Source organism: Eleutherodactylus coqui, chromosome 6 (genome assembly GCF_035609145.1).
Source record: "Eleutherodactylus coqui strain aEleCoq1 chromosome 6, aEleCoq1.hap1, whole genome shotgun sequence".
Taxonomy (NCBI): Eukaryota; Metazoa; Chordata; class Amphibia; order Anura; family Eleutherodactylidae; genus Eleutherodactylus; species Eleutherodactylus coqui.
Genome location: NC_089842.1, coordinates 108,709,669 through 108,737,195, shown reverse-complemented (window position 1 = coordinate 108,737,195; position 27,527 = coordinate 108,709,669). Strand labels below are relative to the sequence as shown.

Here is a 27,527-nt window from a genome sequence, read left to right as displayed (position 1 = left end):
GTTTTATTATTGCTGTCATTATCATTGTTGTTATTATTTTGTGTTACAACTGCTGTCATTATTTGGGGTACGTAACCCTATGTGTTGCTGTCCAGCAGGGTGGAAAAGCGGAAGGTGGCAGACCCTGTGGGGACATTGAAGGACAAATATTTACGACCATCTCCACTTCTTTTTCACCCCCAGGTATATTATTTATCTCCACCTCACAATAACTCCTATCACAATGTGTAATTAAATTATTTCTTTCCATTACGCCCATTGATGATGTGTGCCTATAAGCAAACCCCATACTAATTTCATGTACTCAAGCCAAAGCACCAAAAAGCTGCAAGTCAGTGCAAGTTGCTAGTTATCTTCTGACTAGAAACCTGTCCAACAATAGAAACTGCATTACTCTATGTTAACAGAATGTGAGGTGAAAAAAACGGACCTATTTGACCATCGATATGCATGGATAAGTTAAATGAAGGTCTTATTTCAGTAGGGAGTAATTAGGTAAAGCTAAAGTCCCTAGGTTCCCATGACTGACTTCTAGGGTGACGTCGCCAGTCATCTTTTAACCCCCAGTAACCTGGGTACTCATTTTACCGACTTCGGAAGGATGGAAGCCTGAGTCAACCTTGAGCCAGCTACCTGAACCATGCAGGGATTGAACGTGAGCGAGAGCTTAGGACAGCATTTCTGCTGCCTTAACACTCTGCCCCACATGAGGGAGGAATTAGGTGCCTATCAATCACCCGGAGAACCTATTTGTGTTTTTGTAGATAGCAAGCAATGGGTAATAATCTGGTAGCCCCTATATGAGTCAGATGTTGGTGGATCCAGCAAAAATCAGCAAGATCCATCAACAGAAATCTAATCTAGTCCATTATTATGGTCTACAGCCTGTAGCAATCCAGCTATTGTGAAATTACAGCTCTCGGCATGTCCTGACAGTCCAGAATACCCAACATATTTCTATGCAGTCTCATAAAAAATATCATCAGCCCATTAAATAACGGTCTATCTCTGTGAACAATTGCCATGGATTATGAAGTCATTTTTGTAGCCTTGAACCTGTGATTATTCTCGAGTAAGATCTTGGCTTCTTGGTGACTTCAATGTTTAAAAGGCAAAGAGATTTTAGGCTTTCTTCTAAAAACATTGACATTTTTTTCTAATATGTCCACCAATATATATATATTTTTTTTTTTTTAGCAGCTCATTCTTCTGGAGAAATCCACAGAATTTCCCACCTCACTGCTAAACATAGACCCCTCATTGTTTCACATCCCCACCAACTTATAGTTAATAACTTCCAGTGATTTTCCTTCTAGATGACTGGATAATGGCAGCGGGCCCGCCAGAAACATCCTGTGTTTGTCTGCTTTAAAATAGTGGTGAGATTTACTTGTAAAGGATCTGATATGACAGAGTAGTCAGTTAATATCAGCAAACAGGGCTGGGGAAGAGTCTTGTAGTCAATAGCGTTATCAAATACACGAGCGCCACCTGTAGAACATCATAGAGATAACTTGTGGCTACCATTGAAGAGGACTGTGCACTACATTTCCTTTGCCCCTTACCAATCACCATAATGCACATGGGCTAGGTTAAGGCATGGCATGCCAGTAGGATTCCTTTGTATTTTCTTTCCGTAGACCATGCACTTGGAGGGCTATAGGCTCCGTCTGCTGCCAAAATGCCTGCATGCTTAGTTCAATCCAAGTTGTAGCAGTTTAACGAAAGCATTATCTTGGTTATATGCTGCTTACCCTAGCATCCCACAAGAAGTAAAAATAAAGCATGCAAATAAAAACTAATATGTTCTAAAAACATTTTCCTATCATATACATCTAGATTAGATTTTATTTTCCTTTATAACAATGTACTATGACAAGACACAAAGGCTCACATTTAAAGTGGCCATCCAGTCCTGTACAAACAAAGATGGCTTCACTTCTCTGACTACCTGATGTGCATTAACATGCATCATTAGTCTAAGACACAATACACCGGCTTTGATTGGCCAGTGCTGTCCACATGCCAGTCAAAGCAGTATGTAGTGTCGTAGACTACCTAATCCCCATCAGCAGTGTGTCCATTTGTACAGGACCAGAGGGTCACTTTAATATGGTGGTTCCTTGAACCCTGATCAAGGGTTACGCCAAACACAGCCGAACAACCAGACCTGTGACTTTTACAGTAGGACGGCAAAATGATTTCAGCCTGCGCAAAGATGCTTAGTAGAGATGAGCGAGCATACTCGTTAAGGCGATTTACTCGAGAGAGCATCGCCTTTTTCGAGTACCTGCTGGCTCGTCTCTGAAGTTTCCGGGGGCCGCGGGGTGAGTGGGGGGTTGCGGAGGGGATCAGGAGGGAGACGGAGAGATCTCTCTCACTCTTCACCACGCTTCCCTCCGCCGCCCCGCGCCGCCCCCCAAATCTTCAGGGACGAGCTAGCAGGTACTCGAAAAAGGCGATGCTCTCTCTCGTAGATCACCTTAAAGAGTATGCTCGCTCATCTCTAATGCTGAGCAAAGCAATAAATATATCTGAGCCAAATTATGCCACTGCTAAGAAATAGGATAGGTGCAGACATCGCCGAGCAAATCTGCACCAAAATTCGCATTGTGATTAATCAAATGCACAGTGAAAATCCGTTACTCTTCTGCAACAAATAGAGCATGTTGTGGATTTGCAAATCCGCAGCACGACTATCTTCCACTTCAGATTTCCTCCTCTGTGAGTGAATGGTGTTTTTAAAACCCCATTGACTTACATTATACAGTACATTGTCACATTCTGTAGCCGAAACACCACAACAATTCTGTAGTGTGTGAACTCACACTTATCCACCCCTACACCAATCTTCTTTGAAGCAGAAATCACATTAGAGGCTCGTAAGGAGTGGAACATTTTTCAGGGCTTTCCTAGCGGTAATACGTTTCGGAATCACTAGCGTGCTCTATGAACAATCTTTTCATTTGCAGCGCAGTAATGCTTTCGTTTAAAGAATAATGACATCCTTAAGGATCTTTAATGATTTCTCTGCCAAGGTTAAAAAAGAAATATAACTAATATTTACAGGCTGAGATTACTGAAAAAAAATGGATTTCACTTTTAGACCCTGGAGATGACTTTATATGAGACATTTTTATGGAGAAGAAAAACATGACTTTTTACCACCTCCTGCTGGTCAATCAGTGCAGTGATACGACTCATGTTCCTGCCCTATGCCATTGGATACGTTTCCCCAATTAATTTTCTACCTCTCTTGTTGCTCAGTGACTTCGAAGTGGTCACTTGGGGCCAAACCAAAGAACTTACTTGAGTTTTATGTTGATCCTTTCGTCTTGTACGCACCGTGGGGCATAAATCTATTGATTCAAACAGTTTATGGCTAATTACTGTATTTAATAGGGTTCATGAATGGCTGCCAGCGTGCTACAATTTATATTTGGTAATTACAACAGCTTTTTAATAATGATATCTTTCTAGAACAATGTCTTGGCTGCAGCCGTCCCAAGAGTCTAGCTTAATGTATTGTAAACGTGCAAAAGGTCAGCCCTTGTTGTACAATAGACCATCTAGTATTTGATGTATGGCTTCCTGCGATTTTCCGCTCCCTCACCGTCTTCTTTGCTTTTACTTTGGCTTCAGTTCAAACTTGCATTTCATTTTCCTTCTAAGCAATATAATCTGCTAGAAGCTTCTTCAAGTTCTAACTGTAAAAGCAGAGGTTATGTTCTCCAGGAAAATGCAGATTTAAAATGACTATCGAGTTACAGAATTGTAGATCGGCTATCGGATCTGTGTTGTGCTTCTTGGTTAGATACAAGGTAGCAAGGGGAAAGCCAATACATAGACCCCTTCATCAAAACCAACTCTGGCATTGTATACATCGTGACTAATGGCTTAAGGGTCATTCCATTCACAATTAATATGAACATTAAGCGACACAGGAAATAATCTTTATGTTTTTACGAAGAAGGTCACAGATTTCATGAACTGGCATCGGAAGGAGCTTTATTCTGTACTCCTTCCTGTCTCCTAATGATTCATTTAGCTTTCCTTCACTCAAGGCAAAGATTCAGTTTGCTTTCTCTATAGCTGTATCTAAATACCATGGCCGAAGGAGATGATGGTGCTATCCCACTTGTCCCCACTTGCCCGCCCATAGCTATCACCTAAACGTATATGAGCTTCCAAATGGTGAAAGAGAAGTGACATATGTTCTGAGTAGATTTTGAAATCCAATACATTTTTGATACTTTTCAAGACCTTTCAGCCTTAACCTGCACCATCTTATAAGATCACTTACCTAGGATCTTGCACCTTTGGGGCTTGGGGATGCCCCTGGATTGTCAACCACACACATACTGTCCTTCAGAGGGTGAGTTGGTTGAAAATTCAGATTACAGAAAGGATACTGTAATGTTCTATGTCATATATTATATCTTTATGGAAGCAATGACTTTGTAAGTAACAGGTCTTCTAACATATTCTCAACTATTATCTGTAGATGTCAGCCATCGAAACCATGACTGAAAAGCTGGAAAGCTTTGCCAACTTGAAATCCGACACAGGAAGTTCATTACCATCCCTCCCGCACCACCCATTCAACTTTCGCTCCCCACCCCCGACGTTATCAGATTCAATTTTACGGAAAGGAAAAGAACGCTATACTTGCAGGTACATTAAAGCATGATGTGAAGCCATTCTACTCAAAAATTTATGTTGGCCTGTGGGTGACAATTTAGTCTTTGTACAGCAACCTTGACACTTTTTTCAAAAGTGGACAGGGCTTAGCTAGAGAGGAAGTGGACTGATGTGGCTCAGCAGAATTACTATCATTTACACTAGAAACCATTGTAAAATATAGCTGAAATCTATACCAGTTCATAGGTGTACTCTTTACTTAGACCAGTGTAAAAACATTGGTCTAAGTAAATCTCCCCCCACACACACTTTTTAAGCATGTTACATCCTGTAATACTGACTATAATATAAATTAGTATCAATGTGTCATTGGCCCATTTTCACACTATGGATTCCGAATGGCCTCCTGCTATATTTATTTTTTTTAATTCAGCATTTTCTGATACATGATTGTTAGTCAGAAAGTGACTGTTGATATGAACTTGATGATAGAGCCTGGAATATCTTGCTAAGCTTCGAGGATTCACCAAATCTGGTCAACACATTGGATGTGGGGCCTCAAGATGGGTTAGTATTTAGTGATTGTTGCATTGATATTGATGTGTTTTTACTCATTCTCAGGTACTGTGGCAAAATCTTTCCACGATCTGCAAATTTAACAAGACATCTCAGGACCCACACAGGAGAACAACCATACAGGTGAGATAAAGTAACATTTCTTCCAAAAGTAGCATCTCATAGCTTTCTGTGTCTTTTCATAACCCAACATCCATAAGTCCAGACACTAAGTAACAACTAAACACGTTGTGCATGGAGTTGAGCTTTTAATGGCCTCTCCAGTTTTATTTATCTTTTGTCATGTTCTTGAGCCATAACCAATTAGCTTTTAGTTCAGAGATCCCTACATTTCCAATGTAATGTTGACAGTAATACCATAGAAATGAATGGATCTGTGATCAGTATGAATAGTTCTGGGGACCCAATGTTCTAGCAATCAAATGGATTTTATAAACTCGGACCACTGACTGGTAGACATGTCCAAAAGACAGATAAAAATAGAAGGTGACTTAAATAACACAGAGTTGAACATTGTGTCCTACAACATCATATTACTATTTAGTAAAGTTACTAAAAGAGATGGGATAGTGATAACCATTCATATTGAATCTAATGAAAAAGAGAGTGGTTATCAATCATTAAGTTGGAACCATCATCACAGTGTCAGTTGAGTGCACTAAAGTAAAAGACAAATCCCCTTGACTAATTTAAAAAATACATTCTTTCAATAAATCAAAAGTGTCTCAATGATGTCATAAGCTCACATACATATGATTGGCTACATTCTCATGAGAACTGGTTCATCCCCTAAAATGGCTACCTCCATGATAAATGTACTTTATATTCACATCCAAGAGAAAGTGGTCCAACATAATCTTAGCAATAGCGTTGATTTATTTCCTTTGGCTTGTCCAAGAAAAATGTAATAAATGTATTTTGTGTAAGACGTCAGCTATAGACTGACTCCTGGTCGGAATAGTTCCCCGGGGATCTGGTGTTTATAGAACAATTTAATTGTCATTGATTTTTTTTACTCTCTGACAACTGTGACTGTCAGCTTAATTGTTTTGAAAGTTTATTTTGTGAATGTGTGTTCCATCCCGTGACCATCCCACTCGACTATGGCTTGGAAGGAATTTACAAAAAATAATAATGATCAGTTTTGCCTCAGTATTTTCACCGTCATGTCTGCCAGCATAGAAAGCTCAATTATGAACATATAAAATGACAAAAAGAAAATAGAATGCAAGACCGTCATGTGCTGTGAGTGACTAATAGGAAATATTATAAATCAGAGCTGGCAGTTAATGGTAAATGTTGTGTATGTTGGAATTATTGCATTTTGTCCTAATTTGGCTTCTGCAGACTTGGCTTTGGTTTAAAGGGAAACTGTGTGAAGGCTAAGCTAACGAAGAGTGAAATAAAGATCTCAAACTGAATAGGATTGTATGGCTTGTGTGCATGGGGTTTGCAACTGGGGCTTGTCATCTGTCACTACTGAAGGGGGAGCCATTGGTTTAAGCACCCAAAGTTTCCACCCTGATTCAACAATTCGTGCCCAAACCTATGGAAGTGCAGTTGTACTGGATGCAGCTACACGTCTTAGTTTATGCTTTGGGCAGTGTTTTTTGGGCCATGTATGATTGGGCACTATATGACAACATTAGGAGGTGGCATTTATAGAAGGTTCTGTACAGAGCAGCATCCAACCTAAGACCATTCCTGTTTGTGTGCATAGATTAGTGCCCTTGTGTCTCAAGTTTTTAAGTCAATGGAGATATAATAAACTGTAGCCAATCAGATCAATGAAATAATGATGAGAGCTGCAGGAGACAAGGGAGTTGGTCTTATAGAATGAGATAACCTTAAAGGGGTTGTACCAGAATTACAAGTTAACCTTTATCCAGAGGATAGGGGATAACTAGCTGATCGGTGGGAGTGTCACTGCTGAGAACCTCACTAATCCTAAGAACTTGGGTGCCTTGTCCCTGTCCTCCTCACTGTGGGCTTACTGTGAGGAGGTGACTGAATGGCGCACTGGTCTCGGAAACGCACTGACACTCCATTCACTTTCAATGGAACTGCAGCAAGCGCTCGGGTATTTCCTTGAGCCCCATTGAAATGAATAGAGTGTTGACCGTGCAGACGTGGCCAGTGGTCCAGTCATTGTGACATCACTGTGGGGTAAGAAGTGACCTTGCAGTGACAGGTACAGTGGGACACAGGACCCCCATTCTTAAGATCGGCAGGGGTCTCAATGGTGAAAACCCAATGATCAGCAAGTAATTCAATATCCTCTGGATAGGGAATAACTTGTGACCCTGGTATAACGCCTTTAAGGGTATGTTCACATGATAAGAGGATTTTCTGTAGCAGAATTGATTATGGAAAATCTACAGCATCTTGCAGCACCAGTAATGTGAATGTAATTTCAAGAAAACTCATCCACACAGAGGAAAAATCAGAAGACTAAATTGACGTATGATGCGGATTTTAAATCCCAGATTTATTATTATTGATAGTATTAAAAATGGATTTCACTGTATCATATGAGGGGTTGAATACAACAGTACACATAAGGATTTTGACATGTACCTCCATGCAGATCTGCACCTTAATCAACAGCCGATCTTGCTACTGCGGAAATTCCTCTAATTGTGGACTTAGCTGTAGCCTTTTGGGCTATATTAGTAAGATTATGTGACAGTGGCACTTGTCATGATGTAAGGAAAGGGAAATGATAACAACTGAATGTCACGGACCCGTAAAGAAAAGAGCAGGACCTTCAGAGAGGAATATGCTGGTCCTTCGGAAGGCATCAACCAGTTTGCTTATGGGACTATCTTATGAGGACAAGGATGTGTGGCATAAGAGCAAATTCATGAAGTGAGTAGTTTAACAGAGACAAATAGAAGATCAAAGACTTATAATAGAAGCAGCGCCCAAAGTAACACAGAGTATTTCAGGAATGCAGTGTGCTGATCTTCTTGAATGGCATGACCTGACCACCTATGGGATTATATTAGTAAAGATGGAGCTGATTGTGATAGGGGCCAGTGTAAAGATGTAAGGAGAGGCATACAGACATGGGAATGAGTCACAAACTGATAGTACGATGACCAATTTCCTCTGGATCACAGAGCATTTCAGGAGAGGAGTATGCGGAGCTTGTAGAACTCCATGACCTAGGATTATTTTAGTAAAGTTGGGACTGAATGTGAGGGGCAGCTTAATGATGTGAGGAGGGAAATAAAGGTAACAGGCAGGTGGAAGACGCATACAAAAAGCAGGGAAGAGTATTTCAGAAGAGAAGTGCTATGATTTTGAATTTTCCGCTAGAAGTACCTCTAACAATATGGCATTTATCATCACAAGAGCAACCTCATTATGTTCAAAGCCAGATCCACTGCGGCCTCAACAGTTCAGTCCATCCACAATATCCATGCAACAATGCAAAATATTACAAGACATGCAAATGATGAAGGACGTTATTGTATGTTATTGGTGGACCAGGATGTGAATTTATTAGGTGGCACGTTGGCACCTCTAGCTGTCTCAGAGCTAAGTAGCTAAGATAAAGTATCAGAACCGGCTTGGATTAATTTGTCTTAAACATGATTTTAATCTACCCGGTAAACCAACACCTGTCAGCTTTATAAAACATTTACGCCTTTCTCGCTATTTAAGCAAACAGAACAGTGGATGGTAAGACGCAAGCTGAATGACTTAAGTAAACAGACGGGAAATAATCATTATCCTCCCATTTTATGTGCTGGAATAAGTGCCATCTAAGTGTGAGGTAGCGAGGAGCGGCCCTCCCTACTTCTTTAAAGAAAACATCAGGTTTATGCCAGATTTACCTGCCAAAAATGTTTTAATTTGTGACTGCGCTTTCGTTCTATTTGTGTTACAGTCTGGAGGTTATTTTTACTTTTTGCCATTTTTCATCATTGGAGGAGGGTAGAGCTGCAGATGTAGGGTGCACTTCCCAGCTTGAACCACTTCGGGTGACCGGCATCAATTTTTTACATTAGAGTCGACGTGCCAGGTCACACGGTATATTTAAATGGGGGATAAGAGGCCAAGTTATGGCAATGCAGAATCGTTCTCTAAAGATTTTGAGACTACATTTAAAAAACATCTGAGTGATATACAATTCTGGCACTGATATTTCCCATTGACTTGTATCAATAAATATATACAGCATGGGGGAGCGGAAAAATTAATTGTTCCTATTGAGGTTTTTTCATGGTCGTCTAATCTCACTACTGTCCGCAGCAGGTCTCACCAGATTTTCATCTATGTTACGTCATAGAACATTAAGAGATTTGCAGTTGGCGAGACGCAACTAGAGCTAATGTAATACAGGGTGGGCCATGGAAAGTCCCTCCAGCACCCCACTCTTGTGAAAGCAGTCCAAAAGAAAATAAACCAACATTGAACCCCTAAATGATTCCCAGACTGGTCACCATTTTTTTAAGCTTTCCAAACTGGGTAAGACAAACTCTTGAGCCGAGATTTCAGTGAGCAGTCTAAGAAAATGCAGCATGGAAGAACTTTCTCATTAAGGAAGCTAAGAAGTTCACCAAAACATTCTGTTGCACATTGTAGCCTTCAGTTTTGGATACTTCAGCTGTTAATAGTAAATGTGGGACAGTTCTCAGAAAGGGATAAAAGGGACCTGTCTTTCTTGTAGTGAGAGCTGGTACTAAAGACTTGTCTGTGATTTTACAGTTGCTGTCATATTAGAAGTCACTTCAGCTTACCCCTCCAAAGAGAAATGTAGAGACATGATACAGCACATTAGTTCTTTATAGCCCTGCTGCTTCATTGTCCTATGGTATCGCAGGTGGAACAAACAAGGTCTGACCATCGCGTCAGTTGAGCCAACATGGTTTCTGTCATCGTAATGTAGTCATAGCCTAAATGCAAGCGATGCTGCTACATCAAACCCCTTGCTCAGCCTCTCTCCCGGGGTGGGGGGGACATTATCCATTGATTATAGAGATAAGCTGGCAGGAGTTTACACAAAGACCTACCTGTATATGTCTTTCCCTTATATAGTCTCATGTTGTGCTTTGTGACTGTTGCTCCTGGTGAGGTCCAATAGAAAGATATCAAGAGCTACATACTTTCCTTATCTCCACAAAATGGTAACTGGTTACAAAACTGACAGAGTTGAACCTCTATTACCTGCAAAAGGTGAAGATGCAATGGCAATTTGTCAAGTTCGTGTGTCACTGTTCACGACTATAAACTAGATTTATACATCTTGTAAAAAAAAATGTAACAAAACAAAAAATGATCATATTTAATTTTTTATTGTTTGTTTTCACAGATGTAAATATTGTGACCGGTCTTTTAGCATTTCCTCCAACCTCCAGCGGCACGTACGAAACATACATAATAAAGAAAAGCCTTTCAAATGCCACTTGTGTAATAGGTGTTTTGGCCAGCAGACAAACTTGGATCGACACCTTAAGAAACATGAACATGAAAACGTTCCAGGTATGCGGTAGTTATAAGTAAAGCACTAAGAACAGTAATGGGACAGTGATAATGTAAGAAACATGACATTCGATCTGCTACCCTATCCTAATGAGTATAATTGAATCGTTTATAGTTGCTAAGACTGATGGGAGCTTTTGTCTCTGAAACTTATTCACCGAGGCATAACTGGACGCTCATGGGCTCCAATGAAAAATCTGTAACGGGGTCCTTACCTATCATTTCTACTATATAATACTAGTGTCTTCTTATGTGGCAGAGAGGCATTTGGGTCTCTTCATGCACTTGAGTATAACTGCTGTCTCCACACCCCAGATTATCCTGTTGGCTTCGTCTGGTAATAGGGTCAGAATTTGGCCTTCTACCAGCCCATAAAACTACAGCGTCTGCCTATCCAACAATGGCTGGTGGACTTTCCTGAACCTTGTAGAACTCTAATTGTTTGTTGGCAGGCAGTTAGCAGTTAGCTAGAGATCTGACGAACGTCTTCCCATGTTCCAGCTATGCAGAAGAGACTGCATCTAGGAGGTCCATGATGCAAGTCACCAAAGCATTAAAATCAAGGTTCTCCTAATCTGCGAAGGTTTTCTCAGGCATAGACTTCACCATTCCTCCCAAGGAAGCGTAAGGAAAGTGACGGCCCCAAAATGATGCAGAGAGTGATTGTCGCCTTCCATCCCCCACACATACCATTACAGAATTACAGTGGGTTGGTCTGTCAATGGATATATTTTAGTGACCTAACTGGAAAGATTTAGTAATAAATCACACTTCCTTCCGAAGACGTTAGACATGTTTGGTTGTGTTAAGAATTCGTAACTTTTTCAAATTGTTTTCTCTTTCCCATCCAGTGAGTCAGCACTCAGGAGTAATTGGAAACCACCATGGAACTAGCGTCTCATCCCCCAATTCCGAATCAGAAAACCATGCACTTTTAGACGAGAAAGAAGATTCCTATTTCTCAGAAATTCGAAACTTTATTGCAAATAGCGAGTTGAATCAAACGTCAAATCTAGGAGAAAAAAGGTGAAAAAAAGTGAAAAATGTATTTGAATTTTCTTTTTATAAGCTGGCTGTAAAGTTAAATGTGTTACGAGACTCAGCCTCGGGTTTTTCATACTTACATCATTTCCTCAGTGAATCTAGATATTTTGGCTTGGCAACTGTGAAGAAATAACAAGACACTATAAGAAGCTCGTATTAGATCACTTTAATTCATTTAGGGGTTTGTATTAAATCAGGCAGCAGGTGGATAAAATGTGATGTCCACTGATAAGCTCAGTGAAAGCTGACTCGGCTGTTGTTAGCCAGCTGAACTGAAAAATACTGCTAGTTCGAAACAAACTTTCCTTAGGATGAAACTTGGAAGAAGAGCGTCCGCCAGGTGCAGCCTATTAATCACATCAGAAGATTGAGACAGCCTTAAAAAATGATTATTATTTATGGAAACCTTGTGATCTTCAGAATTGATAGGTCAAAGACTGTTGTCTTTTCCATGTTAATACTTGTTAAGTCTAAATGTACAAACCTACAGAAAACGGAAGCCAAGCACAAAAGATGTATGGGGAAATATCAATCATCATTGACAAGAACTGACGCTTAAAAAGCAGGTTACGCAAATTATGGGACGATCTCACCGAAGGGAGGGATATACAAACATGTAGTAGTGCACTGCAAACATAGTGATATAGAAAAATAATTACAAATGCCTAACAATAACTAAATAGACACACCTGGGTTATGAACGGCGCCAGACGCTTTCTCTTATATTGTCACATGACTAGCATGATGATGTAATGATGATTACACTGCATCTGACAACTTATGACGCGTTTTGCTCTCACTGCATACAAGATATACACCCAGGTGTATCTGCAGTGCTTCGGTATAGTTAAGCAGTTGCATGCATGCTTGCTTATAAGCCCTGTGCTTGTGAGATGATGCTGCCCCTGAAACATATTTTGGGGCTTGCGCCATGCCATTGTTGGAGAAAATAATATTTACTTGCTTTGCTATATTACATATTGTCATGCTATTGGTACATGAGATGTGCATAGTGAACTAATATTGGAAGGTAGTTTTCAGGTAACTTTTTGTGCACAGTTTATGTGCTTTTTCAATTTCTTTACAAGGGGTTTTGTCGTGTTAAGAAAATATTACAATAGCTTTTCAATGGCTTAAAAGGGTATCCTCAGAAAAGGTCATCAATAGTTGATCATCTGGGGTCCATCGCTCAGGACCTTGACCAATCAGCTGAGCGGGAACATGCCTTCAGTGCCGCAAATACACAGAGGTTGGAGCACAAGCAGCAGAAGTCTCCGCATTGACCTCTGGCTAGTGGCCGGCGCTTGTAACTGCAGGCACAGCTTGCATTGATTTCAATGAAAGCCATGCCTGCAGTTACAAGTGCCGGCCACTATGCAATATCATATAAAGTACTCGGTTCATTTAAGTTTTATTGTGTTATTTCTATTTGGCACTAGGTTTCCAGTGCACCATTACACATTTGTATATCCCTCCTCTCAGGTGCCCCATCTTTTGAGTGACCTGTTTTGAAACCTCAATTTCCATCAATAAAGAGTTTTATATTTTGCCACACTTTTTTATGTTCGTCTCCTGTTTACTGTAGGATTGTGTCTCTGTAAGAGTATAATGAAGGGTTACTACTAGAGATGAGCGAGCATACTCACTAAGGCAAACTACTTGAGCGAGTAGTGCCTTATGCGAATACCTGCCCGCTCGTGTCTAAAGATTCGGGTGCCAATGGGGAAGAGCGGTGAGTTGTGGGAGTGAGCAGGGGGGGAGAGTGAGAGAGAGATCTCCCCTCTGTTCCTCCCCGCTCTCCCCCGCCGCTCCCCGCCCCCTACCGGCACCCGAATTTTTAGAGACGAGCGAGCAGATACTCGGCTAACGCACTACTCGCTCGAGTAGTTTGCCTTAGCGAGTACACTCACTCATCTCTAGTTACTACGTAATTATTGACTCCAAGCTATTAGGGATTTCCAATAGGATGTTTATGGTGTTATTTTTCTGCTAACCAAATTAGCTATCTTATGTCCGGATGTAGCAGGGCTGAGATTGTGCTTTGGCACTGAGCTACATAACAATGTGCCATCTGTGTTTTTACATAGGAAATTGGAGTTATCTTTATTGTACCACATAGTTCTGCTACATCTATCATTCCATTTTTATCACAGTCTATATTACCAAACCAACATAAAATGGCTAGACTCATAGCCTAGCCAAGTCGCTAGACCGCTTACTGCTATTACTGCGAGCTGAGTACATGTCCAATTCCATCCTGACACTGAGGATCTGACTTAGTGCCTTAAGTTTTTTGTATGGATGCATAGGGCTGCATGTTATTTAGTCCATGTAAAATATCACACACAAATTTCCTCTGCGTCTTGAACATACTTGCCCATACTCAGCTATGAGTAATAGCAAGAATGCTCGAAATGTGTAGAAAGTTTGTCTTACATGGAAAGATTTTGATTTTGACCAACAGAGACGTTAGAGAGTTCCTGGTTACTCTATTAGATTCAGTAATATGAGCTGAAAACCCATCACATTGTGTGATGAATTCCAGATTAAGGTGCTATATAGGGGTGCAGAGGGGCTGAATCTGTTATGTGCACATAAATTGGAAATTACCATCAGTCCTAACATGGTGCAGGGAGTCCCAGCAATGCAATGTACAATTAATCACTGGAAGAAGTTCTGCTATAGCCACTAATAGGGAGCCGGACAACAATTCCACCGACTACTGTGTTATAGTTAAGCCCCCGGTTGCTTTGAGTAAGTGAAGTATTGCAGTAAGGATTCTGTTAGAAGGAAACACAAATCAATTAAACTAGCTTAGATGGAAACTTATACAAGTATGTGACTATGTATGCACACATGAAGATGTGACATATCCATTTTTGAAAGAAATTGAGGCACAAGTGGTTACATACTTTTCATGATGCCTACTGTATCATTAGCAACATGTTATAGCCCAAATCACTCAAATCCCTACAAAAAGTTAACCACAAAGATCACATTTTATTCCAAAGTGTCACCACAGAAATTCCTGTTTTGTAGAAAATGGCATTTGTTGCACTGAAGTCAGTTTGGTAATCACCACTTCATATGTCTCTCAATTTGAGAGACATGTATCTTTAAAATGGCCATGATATGGTTAATAGAATTTCGTATGTTTTCCCATTCCTGGCCATTACTCAGAAAGTGTCATCAAAAAGCTGTGAGTGCTTGGCAGATTAATAGGAAACTGGCCCGGGCAAAGCGCTTTTTATTAGCAAGACATCAGACACCTATATATCCAGATGTAGATGGATACAATGTGCTGTTACTCCGGGGTCTATCTGACCGAGCCTGCTGGACAAATGTCACCTGCTGAGGATTTACAGTATGGTGTTGCTTAATTTCTGTCAACTTTCCAAATTTTGTGACCTCTAGATGGAACATAAAAAACTGGCAGAGCGAACGGCGTGGATGATGATATTGCTGTTGTATATCATTTTGTGAATGCCGAAATAAACCATCAGTTGTCTTTCTAACAGATGTATGAATGACGAGTTCATCATTCTATAATAGTACTAGGTTGATACACATCTGCGTTGGGGATGCCGCTTTCCTGCTCCGTTTGGGGAGCAGGAAGGGGAATCCCCGCGGCCAAACTGTTCCGTCTCTGAACGGAACCGAAAAGTGCCGGGTGGACCCCATTGACTATAATTATGTGGAATAAGTAGAAATTAAGCTAACAAGAGTGAATGTGATGAAATAGAAAAAAAATTACTTGCCTGATAAACCCTCCACCGTTCCAGTACCCCTGCAGTGGTCCCTGCCGGATTATGTTTATTTTCCGGCAGCAGTAACATGCCATACATCCACATGACCACTGCCACCAATCACTGGTCTCATTGGTCTTGTGCTGTACTGTACAGGCTGGTATCATTGCTAAGGCTAGTGATTGGCGGCAATAGTCACGTGGATGTATGGCACTTTACTGCTGCAGAAAAATATACAAAGATCATCTGGGAGTGGCCGCACTGGGGCAAAAGAAGTTATAAAAGTTTAGTAGTTTTTTGTTGTTTTCTTTTTTTTAATCACATTTTCTCCCATTGGCTTACGTTCTTCAAATCAAAGGCAACCCCTTAAATTCAACTCATAGGAACCAGAGCTTTCTGAGGATCTGCCCTATGAACCACGCATTCAGCATTAGTCTCCAAAGTCTGTGTGATTTACACAGTGTGAAGGATAAAGCTTGCCCATGTGTGTGAAGCAGGGCACGGCAGCGAGTCCGTTATTAGGCTGAAACTAAGTGGATGGTATATTAATGAAGGACATTGCATTAATCATCTAATGGGACAAGAGGTCCCTTTCTTTATAGCTCAATCATGAGCCTTCACCAGCAGTGTGACCGCCCTTCAGATCACTCCATCTCGGCTGGGGCCTGCAGCCTGCAGTTATTTATCTAGAAGCTGGAAGGTGTAGGAAGCTTTCAACACAGGTTTAGCACTGTTTTTGTTGAGCTGGTTTCTCAGGCTCTTAGGTTAAAAAGCTAATTACATATTTTTTTCAAGATCATACAGAAGTTACATTATCACATTGTATAAGACTTTGTTTTAGAAAGTTCTAAGAAGTCTCCAATTATTTATTTCCAATTAATTATTGTCAGGTTACATTGTTGCACAGTTGTAATCTTTGTATTATTTTTTTTATTGGGCAATATTTTTTTATTTTTTCTATTTTTTAATTCTCTAAAACTTTTTGGAAGAGTATCAGAATAGAATAAAATATGATGATAAAGAATGGCGAAAAGCTGTGACGTCATCGGCGGACATTCAGTATGAGCTTGGCCTGTAAGGATTTTATTCCAACACTGTAAATTCAGAATTCTGAGGCTTTTTAAACAAACACAAAGTCAGAATATGTAGCTACATATAAGTTTTAGCAATGTCAATGCTGAAGGATTAAAGGGTTTCCCCTTTTTTCTTTTCAATAGGGAAACTGTGTCTGGGTCACATGTGAATCCATCATTTTGTATCAGCCCACTCCAACCCATGGGTTACCCATTGCATCAGAAAGGTGAACCAAGTAGATTCAGGCCTCCTCCCATTTTCTTCTCCTCCCCAGAAACAGGTTGCCAACTATACAGAAATTTTTGAACAGTCCGTAAAAATAGGGACTTTTTCCCAGCGTCTGTGAAAATCTATAATTGGGTTTGGGAATTTTTTTAGGCTGGTGGTATTTGAACGGGTTATTACGATTGCATTTGTCATCATTTTACAGCTGACAATAAATGGTGGTAATGAGTTCATATCGATATCTGACCTATAAACACGTATCACTTAAAATCTTTATTACTCAGTATGATGTTCCAATATGTCCGTAAAAACTGCTGGGTGTCCATTAGAGATGAGCGAGTATACTCGTTAAGGCACATTGCTCGAGCGAGTAGTGCCTTAGCCCAGCATCTCCCCGCTCGTCTCTAAAGATTCGGGGGCCGGCGCCGGTGACAGGTAAGTTGCGGCGGGGAGCGCGGGCGTGGGGGGGGGGGGGACCTAGTCGTAGACATATCACAAGAAATACATTTGCCCTTAAATATCATAATAAACAGCAATGAAACAGTGCCCCCTAGTGGCAGGACATTGTTTTCTTGTTCCACTTTGAACACACTCACCTGTGCCGTGAAAGTAAATATTAAAAATAACATTGACTAATGTAAAAATAATTTATGAGAACAGCTAATGAACAAAAGCTTTAATGAAGCATCTGTGTCGCATTTCGCAGGTTATTCCCCAATGAATCTCATTAGTGCGTTGTGTAAACAAATGGGGTGTAGTTCATTTCAAATTCCCACACAGGCTGCAAATGTCGCCAGGAGAGCTGAGAATAGAGCCTATCAAAATGAGGTTTGTTTTCTGTCTGTCTGGGAGGGTGATAAATGGCATTCGGAGATGCTGACAGCAAGAGCCATGTAATCGCCAACCAATTTTTTTCCTGAGCTTGCATTGTTTATTCAACATAGCAGATGGGAATTTTAACCGTTCGCAGTCAGGAGACCTTGAGCTACATTGTCATCACTTGCACTCATTTGCTGTATTCAAGGTCATATATATTTCCTTTTTTTAATAGCTAAAGTTTATCATTTTTACTATTTTAGTGTTATTTTTTTTTTCAACTCCATAAATAAGATTGTCTTGTGCAAATTTTTCAGGGCATGCACTATGGATATTTTTAAGAGCACAGCGGTTGTCATCAAAGTGGTTGTAATGCAGAAAGTAGTCATTCTCCATCTATGTTGATAACACCTACAGTGATATGAAAGCAAGACAGCACATATAACAATTGAATAGTTTTATAATACTAGTTTATTAGCACTGTGGTGGACCTTCTACATTATATAGTTCCTGCTGGTTGCCTTGTTATAATTACTCCCATAATGAGGTGACCTGTGGTTGTGATTAGGAACTGCATGGATTTAAGAGGTTGGATATACTTGAGCAGAATTTTGTTACATTCGTGATCATTTGCAAAGCCTTCAGCTTCCCTTTGGGAAAGGACATTTAACCACAATAGAGATGAGTGGGCACCCAAATGCTCGGGTCCGTGTTATTCGAGTCGAGCTTTTCGTAAAATTCGAGAGCTCTACTCGAGTAACTAACCCAATTGGCTACAGTGGGAGACTCGAGCATTTTTGTATGTGGGACGCCGGGTCCTGAGCTTTTTCTCTCTCTCTCTCTCTCTCTCTCCTGCCTGCCTGCCCGACAAAAAATTTGCCATTGACGTGCACTGTGTCACGGCAGGGAGGGGCCAAAACAGGCACGTCACGGCGGGGAGGAGCCAAAAACTATGGCGGGGTCGAACACGGCTTGATGCTCGTTTGAGTAACGAGCACCATGGAGTACGCTAATACTCGAATGAGCATCAAGCTCGACAGAGTACGTTCGCTCAACTCTAAACCACAACTATTACAATTATATTGTATCTTCGGTCAACTTGGACAACTATCCTCTTTATTATGAACCGACTGGGAGGTTGTCACAGCCCCGCCAATTTTGTTACCTTTCCTGTTAAATGTAAACATTTACTCCAACCCTAAACCCATCAAGTGGGAATAGAAGTAAAACTATTATTTATTAGGTTATTTTTCTGTATTTTGATGTCACAGGAATGTTTGGTTGCTTATTTTTATTACTTATTTATTTCAGTTTTTTGCTTTTGAGTAAAATGATGTAAAGTTGCCGATTACGCTTCTAAAACATTCATGGCAAGTTTTTCACAGATACATATACAAGTATTATGCAATTATAATTTTTTTTACATTTTAACTCTTTGATTAAACTGGATTTATTCCAGCAAAATAATGTTTGTCCCTGTAATGTTTTATAGATGCCATTTGAATATAATTAATAAGAAGGACTTGAAAATGAAAATAGCACAAACTTTTGACACCCCATCAAAGTCACCAGCACAAGATACTTAACAACAGCACATTATTTCTCAACTGGGCCATAAATTCACAGGCCTACAGTCTTATCTAAAATGGCCCTGAAATTTCACAATATGCATGTTCTTGTGTTTTTTTTTATGTCAGCCCCATTAATCACCAGTTTATGGAGTTTGTGTCTTGGGGAAGAGGGTGTGAAAGCATTAGGTTGCATACTTAAGAAATAAACTTGTTGTGGCATTTCCTGAAGGGAACTGGAGATCATTCAGCCTTTTCCTGCTGTGGGATAAAGATAGACAAAAGGAATACATTTCAGACTGGCATAATGATTCCTGAGAGAGAATCAAATGTGGGCATTTATCATAAAGTACAACCGAGCCAAACATGCTAAAACAAACATACCATTTATGCGTTTAGATTAAGTGACAAGATCCAGGGCCCTAAAGAGACCTTTCAAAAAAACACAAACTCAAAGCAAAAAAAAGAAATTGTCAGGGTGTTTTTCATGTTCTACACATACAGGGCCGGCAAAATACAAATATAAATGTAGTAGCCATAAATCAAACTACTTAATTTCAAGCAAGTTGTTCATTTTTAAGCACACTATTTTTGAGAGTTGACATTTTTGGAATCCAAAACAACGGTGAGCTGTAAGCCCCATGAAAATATTCCTCTAAAGCTCATTGTCAGATAATAGCGGAACATATTACAATTCCAGAACAGTGCACACAACCTTGTGTTGAGTCCCCCAAAAATTGGTTGACACATCATCGATGTAACTTTCCATTGATTGATCAAAAGAAATTATTTAGTGGCTTAAACACTTTTTCATCTTTTTTTCTTTTAATTTTGGTATTTCAGAACAGAAATTCAGGATATCGATAGCAGTTCAAGAGGTTGCAGCCTAGTCAACCAGAAACCAGAAGATGTAGATGAAGATGAAGATGATGATCTAGAAGAAGATTATGAAGATGGAAGTTTGACGGGAAAATCACAAGATGAAACTGTTTCTCCTACAATGGAGACCCAGGAAACATATGAAGAGGATGAGGAAGATGAAGAACCCACATCCCTCTCTATGAGCTTTGATCACACCAGAAGGTCAGTCATCCTTATGCAGCTTCTAATGCCATGCTTTACGTCCATGATTCATTTCCATGTTTCACTGTCATTACTGTACACTGATACTAATGGAAGGCAAACAATAAAGCATAAAATAAGACATTAATTATTCCCCCTTAATTAGTATGTATAAATTAAACGAGTTACAGAACAAAAACTTCTTAAAAGGAGTTGTCTGAGATAAAAAAATTTTTGCAAAAATGGGTTCCCCCATGGAAAGCAATAATAGAACTGATACTTATCTCTCCACTGCAGTTCTGGGTCTCTTTGCTGCAGCAGCCAATAATAGACATCAGTCATCAATTGCAGCTGCTGAAGCCTGCAAACAGTATGTCAGCAAGGAGACCCAAAGCCATGGTGGGGAATGAGTGGGGAGTGAGGAGAGGTGAGTATCAGCTCTTTATTTTTTTCCCATTTTTACAAAAAACTTTTACATTGGACAACCACTTTAAGCACTGTTAAGCCCCCACTACAAATTGCCAGGTTGGATAAATAGGTAGATAAATATATACATACGGCTTTTTGGAGCAAATAGTGGAGAGCAGATAGAAAAAAGGGCCAGCTGGCTATAGTTAAGTACCAATTAGTCTAGCTTTAAATGATTTACTATCAAAAGATTAAAAAATACATGTAATTCAGTATGACATTTCTTGACTTATTGTCCAAGCCCCTGAAAATATTTCTCCTCTTTTTAGTTATGTTAATAAAAATCACTGATTTACAAATTTAAAAATATTGTAAATCCAATCCTCTAATAATTACAGAATCTTACATGAAGTAATTTAACAACAGATCATTAATCTTTGACCTACCACAGATGTAATCTGCAGATGTGATCAACAATTTGTGGAAACATCAAAAATTTTTGTAGACCCAATGGACAAGAAGACTATCACTTTGCCTTTTGCTAAGCATGACACATTAATAGAGATGAGCGAGCACCAAAATGCTCGGGGGCTCAAATATTCGAGTTGAGCTTTTTGTAGTATTCGAGAGCTCTAGTCGAGTAACGAACCCCATTGAAGTCTCTCTCTCCCCCGCCAGTCACATACTGCTGTGGACGTGCGCACGCTGGCACATCACAGCAGGAAGTGGTAATGTGGAGAGGGGTCGAACATGGCGTGGTACTCGCTCGAGTAACAAGCACCATCGAGTATGCTAATATTCGAATGAGCATCAAGCTCGGACGAGCATGTTCACTCATCTCTACACATTAACAAAGTTTAACAAGTTAAACAATTCACATTTTATCAGCATTGTCCATCAATCACTGTAGAACCTTCACCATCATGTAGAAGACCTCATGTGTGGCATGTTTCTGTCTTAATTCATCCAGAAGCTTTTTGTACTTGACTCTTCGTGCTTGTCCTCCACGCATGTGGCTAGTGTCTTTGACCACCATTACATGTGCATGCATAACACCAAGATATTAAAGCAAACATGCAACATTGGCTAGCCTGAATAAAGGCCAGACAAGCTAATGAAGGGTCATCCCCTTCCCCTCCCCTGGTCATTGGTACAGGTGTATTGAGGAGGAAGATGCCCGTCTGTTAGATGTGGAGCAGATTCCGAATTTTGGGAAGGGGCTGGACCTTCGCAAAACAGCAGAGGAAGCATTTGAAGTAAAAGATGTGTTTAATTCCACCTTAGACTCTGAGGCATTTAAAGAATCTCTGTACAGGCAGGCTAAAAACCAGGTAGGTACAGAATAATTGCACTTACAGTAGTTTTCTACCCACAATGCACTGAAAAAGCTTTAAGTAATTGTAATGTAAATTTTCTGGGGCTTTGAAATTCCATATTAAGAGCTTTAATACAATTGACATATATAACTAAACATATGTCTACAATTTCCAAATTTCAAGAATATATACAAAAATTTTAAAAATATTTAAAAAATGAATGCCTCCAGAGGCATGTTTTATATTTACATAACAGAATATCTCAAGTTCTTCTTAAATGTGGTTTGATTTTTTTTTTTTACTATTTTTATTGAATTGTCCATTACTGATCAATAGGACTAAATAGTAACCAATTCAAATGATTGAACTTCATTTTCAGTCATCATCACAAAAACTAATTAAGTGGCAGTGACTGGAGTTTCCTATTCAAGTTATTATAAAATGTAACGTTTTTGATTGCGGTTTCAATCCTAAAGAAAAAATACGATGTAAAATAGAGAAACGTTTGAATTTATACAGTTTTCAACAAGTTTATTAAAGTTGACAGAAAAAAATCTGACTGTTACTTTGTGTTGTCTTCTGTTGAGAGCAAACCATTTGCATGTCTCTGTTATATGTCTGCTAATTTTGCTCAATGTACTAACTGTCGCTGTTCAATGATGTGAAAAATAAATCAATGAGTTACTGAAAACACACCGTATAGCTTCTGATATATTTTAGTTATTACATATAAATCAAATTAATTAAAGTAATATGGTATCAAAGCTAAGCTTTATCTTGAACCAGGTACTCTCTCACCCTATTCCAAGCCAGCCCAACCTTACACATGGCCGTAGCATTTTGCAAATTTCCTGACACATTTCCAACTAGGTACCCAGTCAAGTAACCTCTCCAGACCAGAAGGCAGACAAGGTTTATAAAAAGTCTAAATTAAAGCAGATCTATAATCTCACTATATTTTGATGTTTTAAGAGCAGTCTAGTATAAGATGGGTCTGGTGCACTAGTCATCAAATGGTAAATATTGTCCCGTTTGGGAAATAGCTGGGGATTCAGTTATTTACGAGAGGAACACTCCCTCCTCCACTTCCTTACCCTGTCAGCGGTGACCGACAAACTGCTGTGTATCAGCATGGATAAATGCACCTGTCAATCACTGCTGACATTTGTTTCTACAGGTAGGGTATAGGTCCCTCATGACTACAGCGGACCCATGTCTATGAGTTCCTGGCATGTGTTTATAGCAACTATTAGACAAAAGGCACAGTACTTTTGGGCTAATAGTGTACCAGTCCTTTCTTCATACTATGCTGACCTAATATGGTCACTAATCCGCCTAAAATTCTATGCGCATGGAATACTCTATACCAACATGCTCATGTGAGACAGCCCTTTAGGTAGGAATCTTGGAGTACTCAAAGGCCAATCCAGGCCAACTAATTTTTGCCTAATGTTGTAATCTTGTCTTCTTTTTTACATCTGTTTCTATTTTATCCTCCCCAGGCTTATGCAATGATGTTGTCTCTTTCTGAAAATACGTCTCTTCATACTTCCCACAACTCTCTGGATGCCTGGTTGAACATGGCTGGAGCAGCATCAGAATCGGGAGCTTTTAATCCTATGAACCATTTGTAAAAGAAAAATATAGAAAAATGCATAAACACAAATCTAAATGTTACAGCATCACCCTTTCAGCAATGCAGAAGATAGATAAAAGACATCAAGGAGTCACTAGGAACCAATTATTTGGATGTTCCCTTCAATTTGCATCCGTCCGGTCACCCCTTTGTTCATTTTTTGTGGTTTTCTCGAAAAAGTTCTCCTAAGTTTGGTGTAAATTTCACGTATTCACTCCACCATGTTAATCATTATACAGTAGATATTTGCCTAAAATAGGCTTTCAAAACACTAGAAACATCCTATCAACAGAAATGAACTATTTCAAATTCTTCTAATTGGTGGGAAAGTCTATGGTGCTGTATAAAACTACAGGTTCAAGCTGTAATTTATGCCACTCATATGTTTATCAATCCAAATTTGCCATCAAGCTCACCTGTGTGCCTGTAAGAAAAAAAATATGTATTTTTTAGGTTTGCCTAATGTTTTCAATTAAAAAAAACTTCTTATTGCAGAGAAGTTGGCATACAGTTCAGTACAGTGACCAAGTCCTAGAGAAAATTGTATACAAGTGATAATTGTACAACAATGATTACATAAAACTCTATAAATTGGGAGGCTTGTTATAGTTAATAAAAACATCCATGGAATCTTAATATTTTTTGGTGACACATGAACCATATACCTAAAAGTATGTCAAATTACAGTTTTTTTACAAAATAAATAAAATTATTTTCATCATGAGTCATATGTAAAGATGTAGCAGATTTTAACTTGACTTTTAACATATTTGTGATAATTTTCTATGCCACCGTTTGTTCACTTTTTCAATTGCTGTACAATGAGTTTTGTTGTGTTACGATAAGAGAACAATAGCTTTTTAATGGCTTAAGAATACATAATTACTCATCACAGAAAGACATTAAACTCAAGTTAAACTTTGCTACATCTCATATATAGAATAGAATTATAGTTGACATAAAAATGGTAAATTGAGTGACCATGCCAATAGAAAACCCAAAGGTTCAGGGTTTTTTACTTTTACACAAACTTAACCAGAATTTGTAATGAACTTAAGATGTAACTATGAGGTTATTACATTGAATCCAATATGAAGAGGCCAATATTGTCTTAGCACAACATTCACACAAGAGACCGTGCCCAACAGAGATGGGATTACCCCAGAATTTTTTAGAACATACGTTTTGGAGATTATTGGAAAGTTTTGTTTCTTTTTCTGATATAGCTTGGAATTATTTGAAGCTGCTACCATGGCGATCTTGTTCCGTCCGGATGTTATTTCAAACTCAACATTTATAAGACATTCCTTTCTTGACATCATAAATGATTGGGTGAATCTTAATGTTATTTCCATGTTGTAATATTTAAATTATTATTCATCGGGGCCAATAAAAACAAACAATAGTAATCTGAAATTTGAAAGAGAAAATCTTAATCTGTATATATTTGTTGAAATTTGCCCCTTCAGATTTGTCTCTTCTTTACTTCTATAACAGTATTGTTTTCATAAAAGTTCATAATTGTGAAAAAAAAAGTTAATATAAGCAAATAGTGAAGGACCAAAACAAAGTAACAAGGTTTTGTGGTGTTAGAAAAATTCATGTGCCAAATAAGGTTATTATTAGCAGTTTTTGGTTGTCATTTGCAGATTACAGCATTTAGAGTATTTAGCCTCTTTATTTCAGTAGATAGATGCTTAAAGCTGTGATCCATTTTCATTTTTAATGACTACCACAACTGATCTTGCTGCGATACTCCAGGACAATCATACATTTGTAAAAAAAAAAATTGTTCCTAATTATTATTTTTTTGTTTTTTTTTTCTTGCCTAAGTATTGTATTTATTTGTTATTTGCTAGGGATGGGTGTACAAAGACCATTTAAGTCTTAAAAAATTATGATTTTTCTAAAGTTTCACGTAGGCAAATGGCAACATTGTGATTTAAGTAACTAGATTCACAATTACATAATGGTGGGTGCCATATTTCTTAAATATGTCACTGTTGAGAAGCTCAAAGATGCTTAAAAGCACTCTGTAATGTACTGTATTAAAAGCACTAGACACCTGGTTGAAAAGCAAATGTAAATATGTAGGAGTATGGAAAATGTAGTGAAATAATGTACACATATCCCTTTATCAAAGGCTTCAAAAGTCAGATCATTTTGACAGGGATTTGGGTCAACAGCAGCAATGACCAAACCTCATCATTTCACATACTGTTCTCATACTGGCATTTCAATGTACTGTATACACTGGAGTGGAAACGTAAACACCGCAAACTATATTAAGTAAATGGTATGGATTTCAAAGGCATTCTGTTTTTTTTTTTTTGTGGGGGGGTTGTTTCTTTAATTAAATAATGGATAAACTGAAAATTTGCAAAGCTGTACTATACAATGCTTTATTTTCCGGTAAGGACAGACAACATTTTCCAAACCCAATGGCTTATTTTAAGAGCATATGCCCTTTTACTGTCATATACTATTTTTACATTTCATTAGAAATTGAAAGCTTCCCTTTTCAAGCTTGATGTTTATGATGGCAACATAAATGGTAGCATAAAAAGGGTAATGCAACATGAAAAAGTCTTGTGGTTTTAAGTAAAAAAAAGCATCAAACTTGAAACTATAATTAAAATTAAAAATTCTGAGTGTTGTAAAAATAATCTTGAATACTTAATATACTCTAACTAAAACACAGATCTTAGATCATTTACAGGACAACATAAAAAACATATTCCTACTCCAACATCAGACATATTCCAAGAATGTATTAGGCAATTAGCAGTAAATTCATAAAAGTAATAGACGTTAATAAAACAATATCGACCAAACGTTTCCCCTTTGAAAATTTGTATTTAGTATATTACCCTTAAATTTTTTTTTTATTATAATTATTTTACTTTGCCAAGTGTTGTAATAAAATTCCAGAAATGAGTTCATTAAACTTTAGACTTAACCTTAAAAACAGGTCGCAATTGTCACAAGGTTTGTTAATTTAGGGCAATAAATACATTATATTATATTATTTTAAAAAAATGAATTAATCCAAAAAATAACTTTTAATTTGGTCAAAGCTTTTGTGCTCTGTAACTTGGAAGAGGGCCAAGCTCTTAGAACAGTAAACTGTGAAATAAATCATTTTTTGTACCGAATGGGAGCTACAAAAAGTAAATTGAGTAGCAATACCACATTGTTATTACTTCATATGGCAGATTCCAAAAAGGTCCACAAACATTATCAAGTAATAATTAGATTGTGTGTATGTATAGTATTACGCATAAATAGATGCTCACCCATATTCATATATGCTTACCCACTCAATCATCATCACCTACATCATTTGAGAGGACCTATTAGGCCCTTAGACAAAGGGGCTGCCAATTTTTGCTGATATCCTATAGGATAATTCATAATGATATTATTGAATCTGAAAATTAAAAATTGATTATGATTTTAGAGCGTTTCTGTTTTTGGGGAATTTACAAGAGAAAAGTTTATTTTTATTTGTAGTAATTCTGATATTTTTAATTTACAATTATTCCCAGGGTATTTTTGGATGCATGACTCAAAAATTCAAGTTGTGTTTTCTTATTTGTTGAAATGGGGTAAAGTAATATTTTTGTCAGTGGAAATAAAACTTTACACATGCAACTGCATTTAAACCACTGGCGTAACTATAGGGGATGCAGTTGCACCCGGGTCCAAGACCCTTAGGGAGCCCATAAGGCCTCTCTTCTCCATATAGGGAGCCCAGTACTATGAATAAAGCTTTATAGTTGGAGGCCCTGTTACAGGTTTTGCATTGGGGCCCAGGAGCTTCAAGTTACGCCTCTGATTTAAACTATATGCCCAAGACATAACAATGCCTGGAGAAACTTCATATGTGATTAAAATGCGATAGTAAAGAATGTTCTTACTTCAA

The 27,527-nt window shown here is 38.6% G+C and overlaps 1 protein-coding gene across 5 annotated transcripts in view; it reads left to right on the top strand.

Moving 5' to 3' along the window:
- The window catches only part of PRDM16 (PR/SET domain 16), a 495,474-nt gene extending 471,179 nt beyond the window's left edge, over positions 1-24,295 (top strand). For 4 of the 5 annotated variants that reach the window (XM_066607384.1, XM_066607383.1, XM_066607382.1 and 1 more), the window contains 8 exons: positions 96-183; positions 4,505-4,674; positions 5,263-5,340; positions 10,538-10,707; positions 11,559-11,733; positions 20,024-20,263; positions 21,807-21,981; positions 23,469-24,295. In XM_066607384.1, the coding sequence (XP_066463481.1) occupies positions 96-183; positions 4,505-4,674; positions 5,263-5,340; positions 10,538-10,707; positions 11,559-11,733; positions 20,024-20,263; positions 21,807-21,981; positions 23,469-23,600 (1,228 nt within the window). In that variant the 3' untranslated portion in view covers positions 23,601-24,295. The remainder of the gene's footprint in view (positions 1-95; positions 184-4,504; positions 4,675-5,262; positions 5,341-10,537; positions 10,708-11,558; positions 11,734-20,023; positions 20,264-21,806; positions 21,982-23,468) is intronic. The other variant, XM_066607385.1, reaches the window with a different exon arrangement.
- The last annotated feature ends 3,232 nt before the right edge of the window (positions 24,296-27,527 follow it).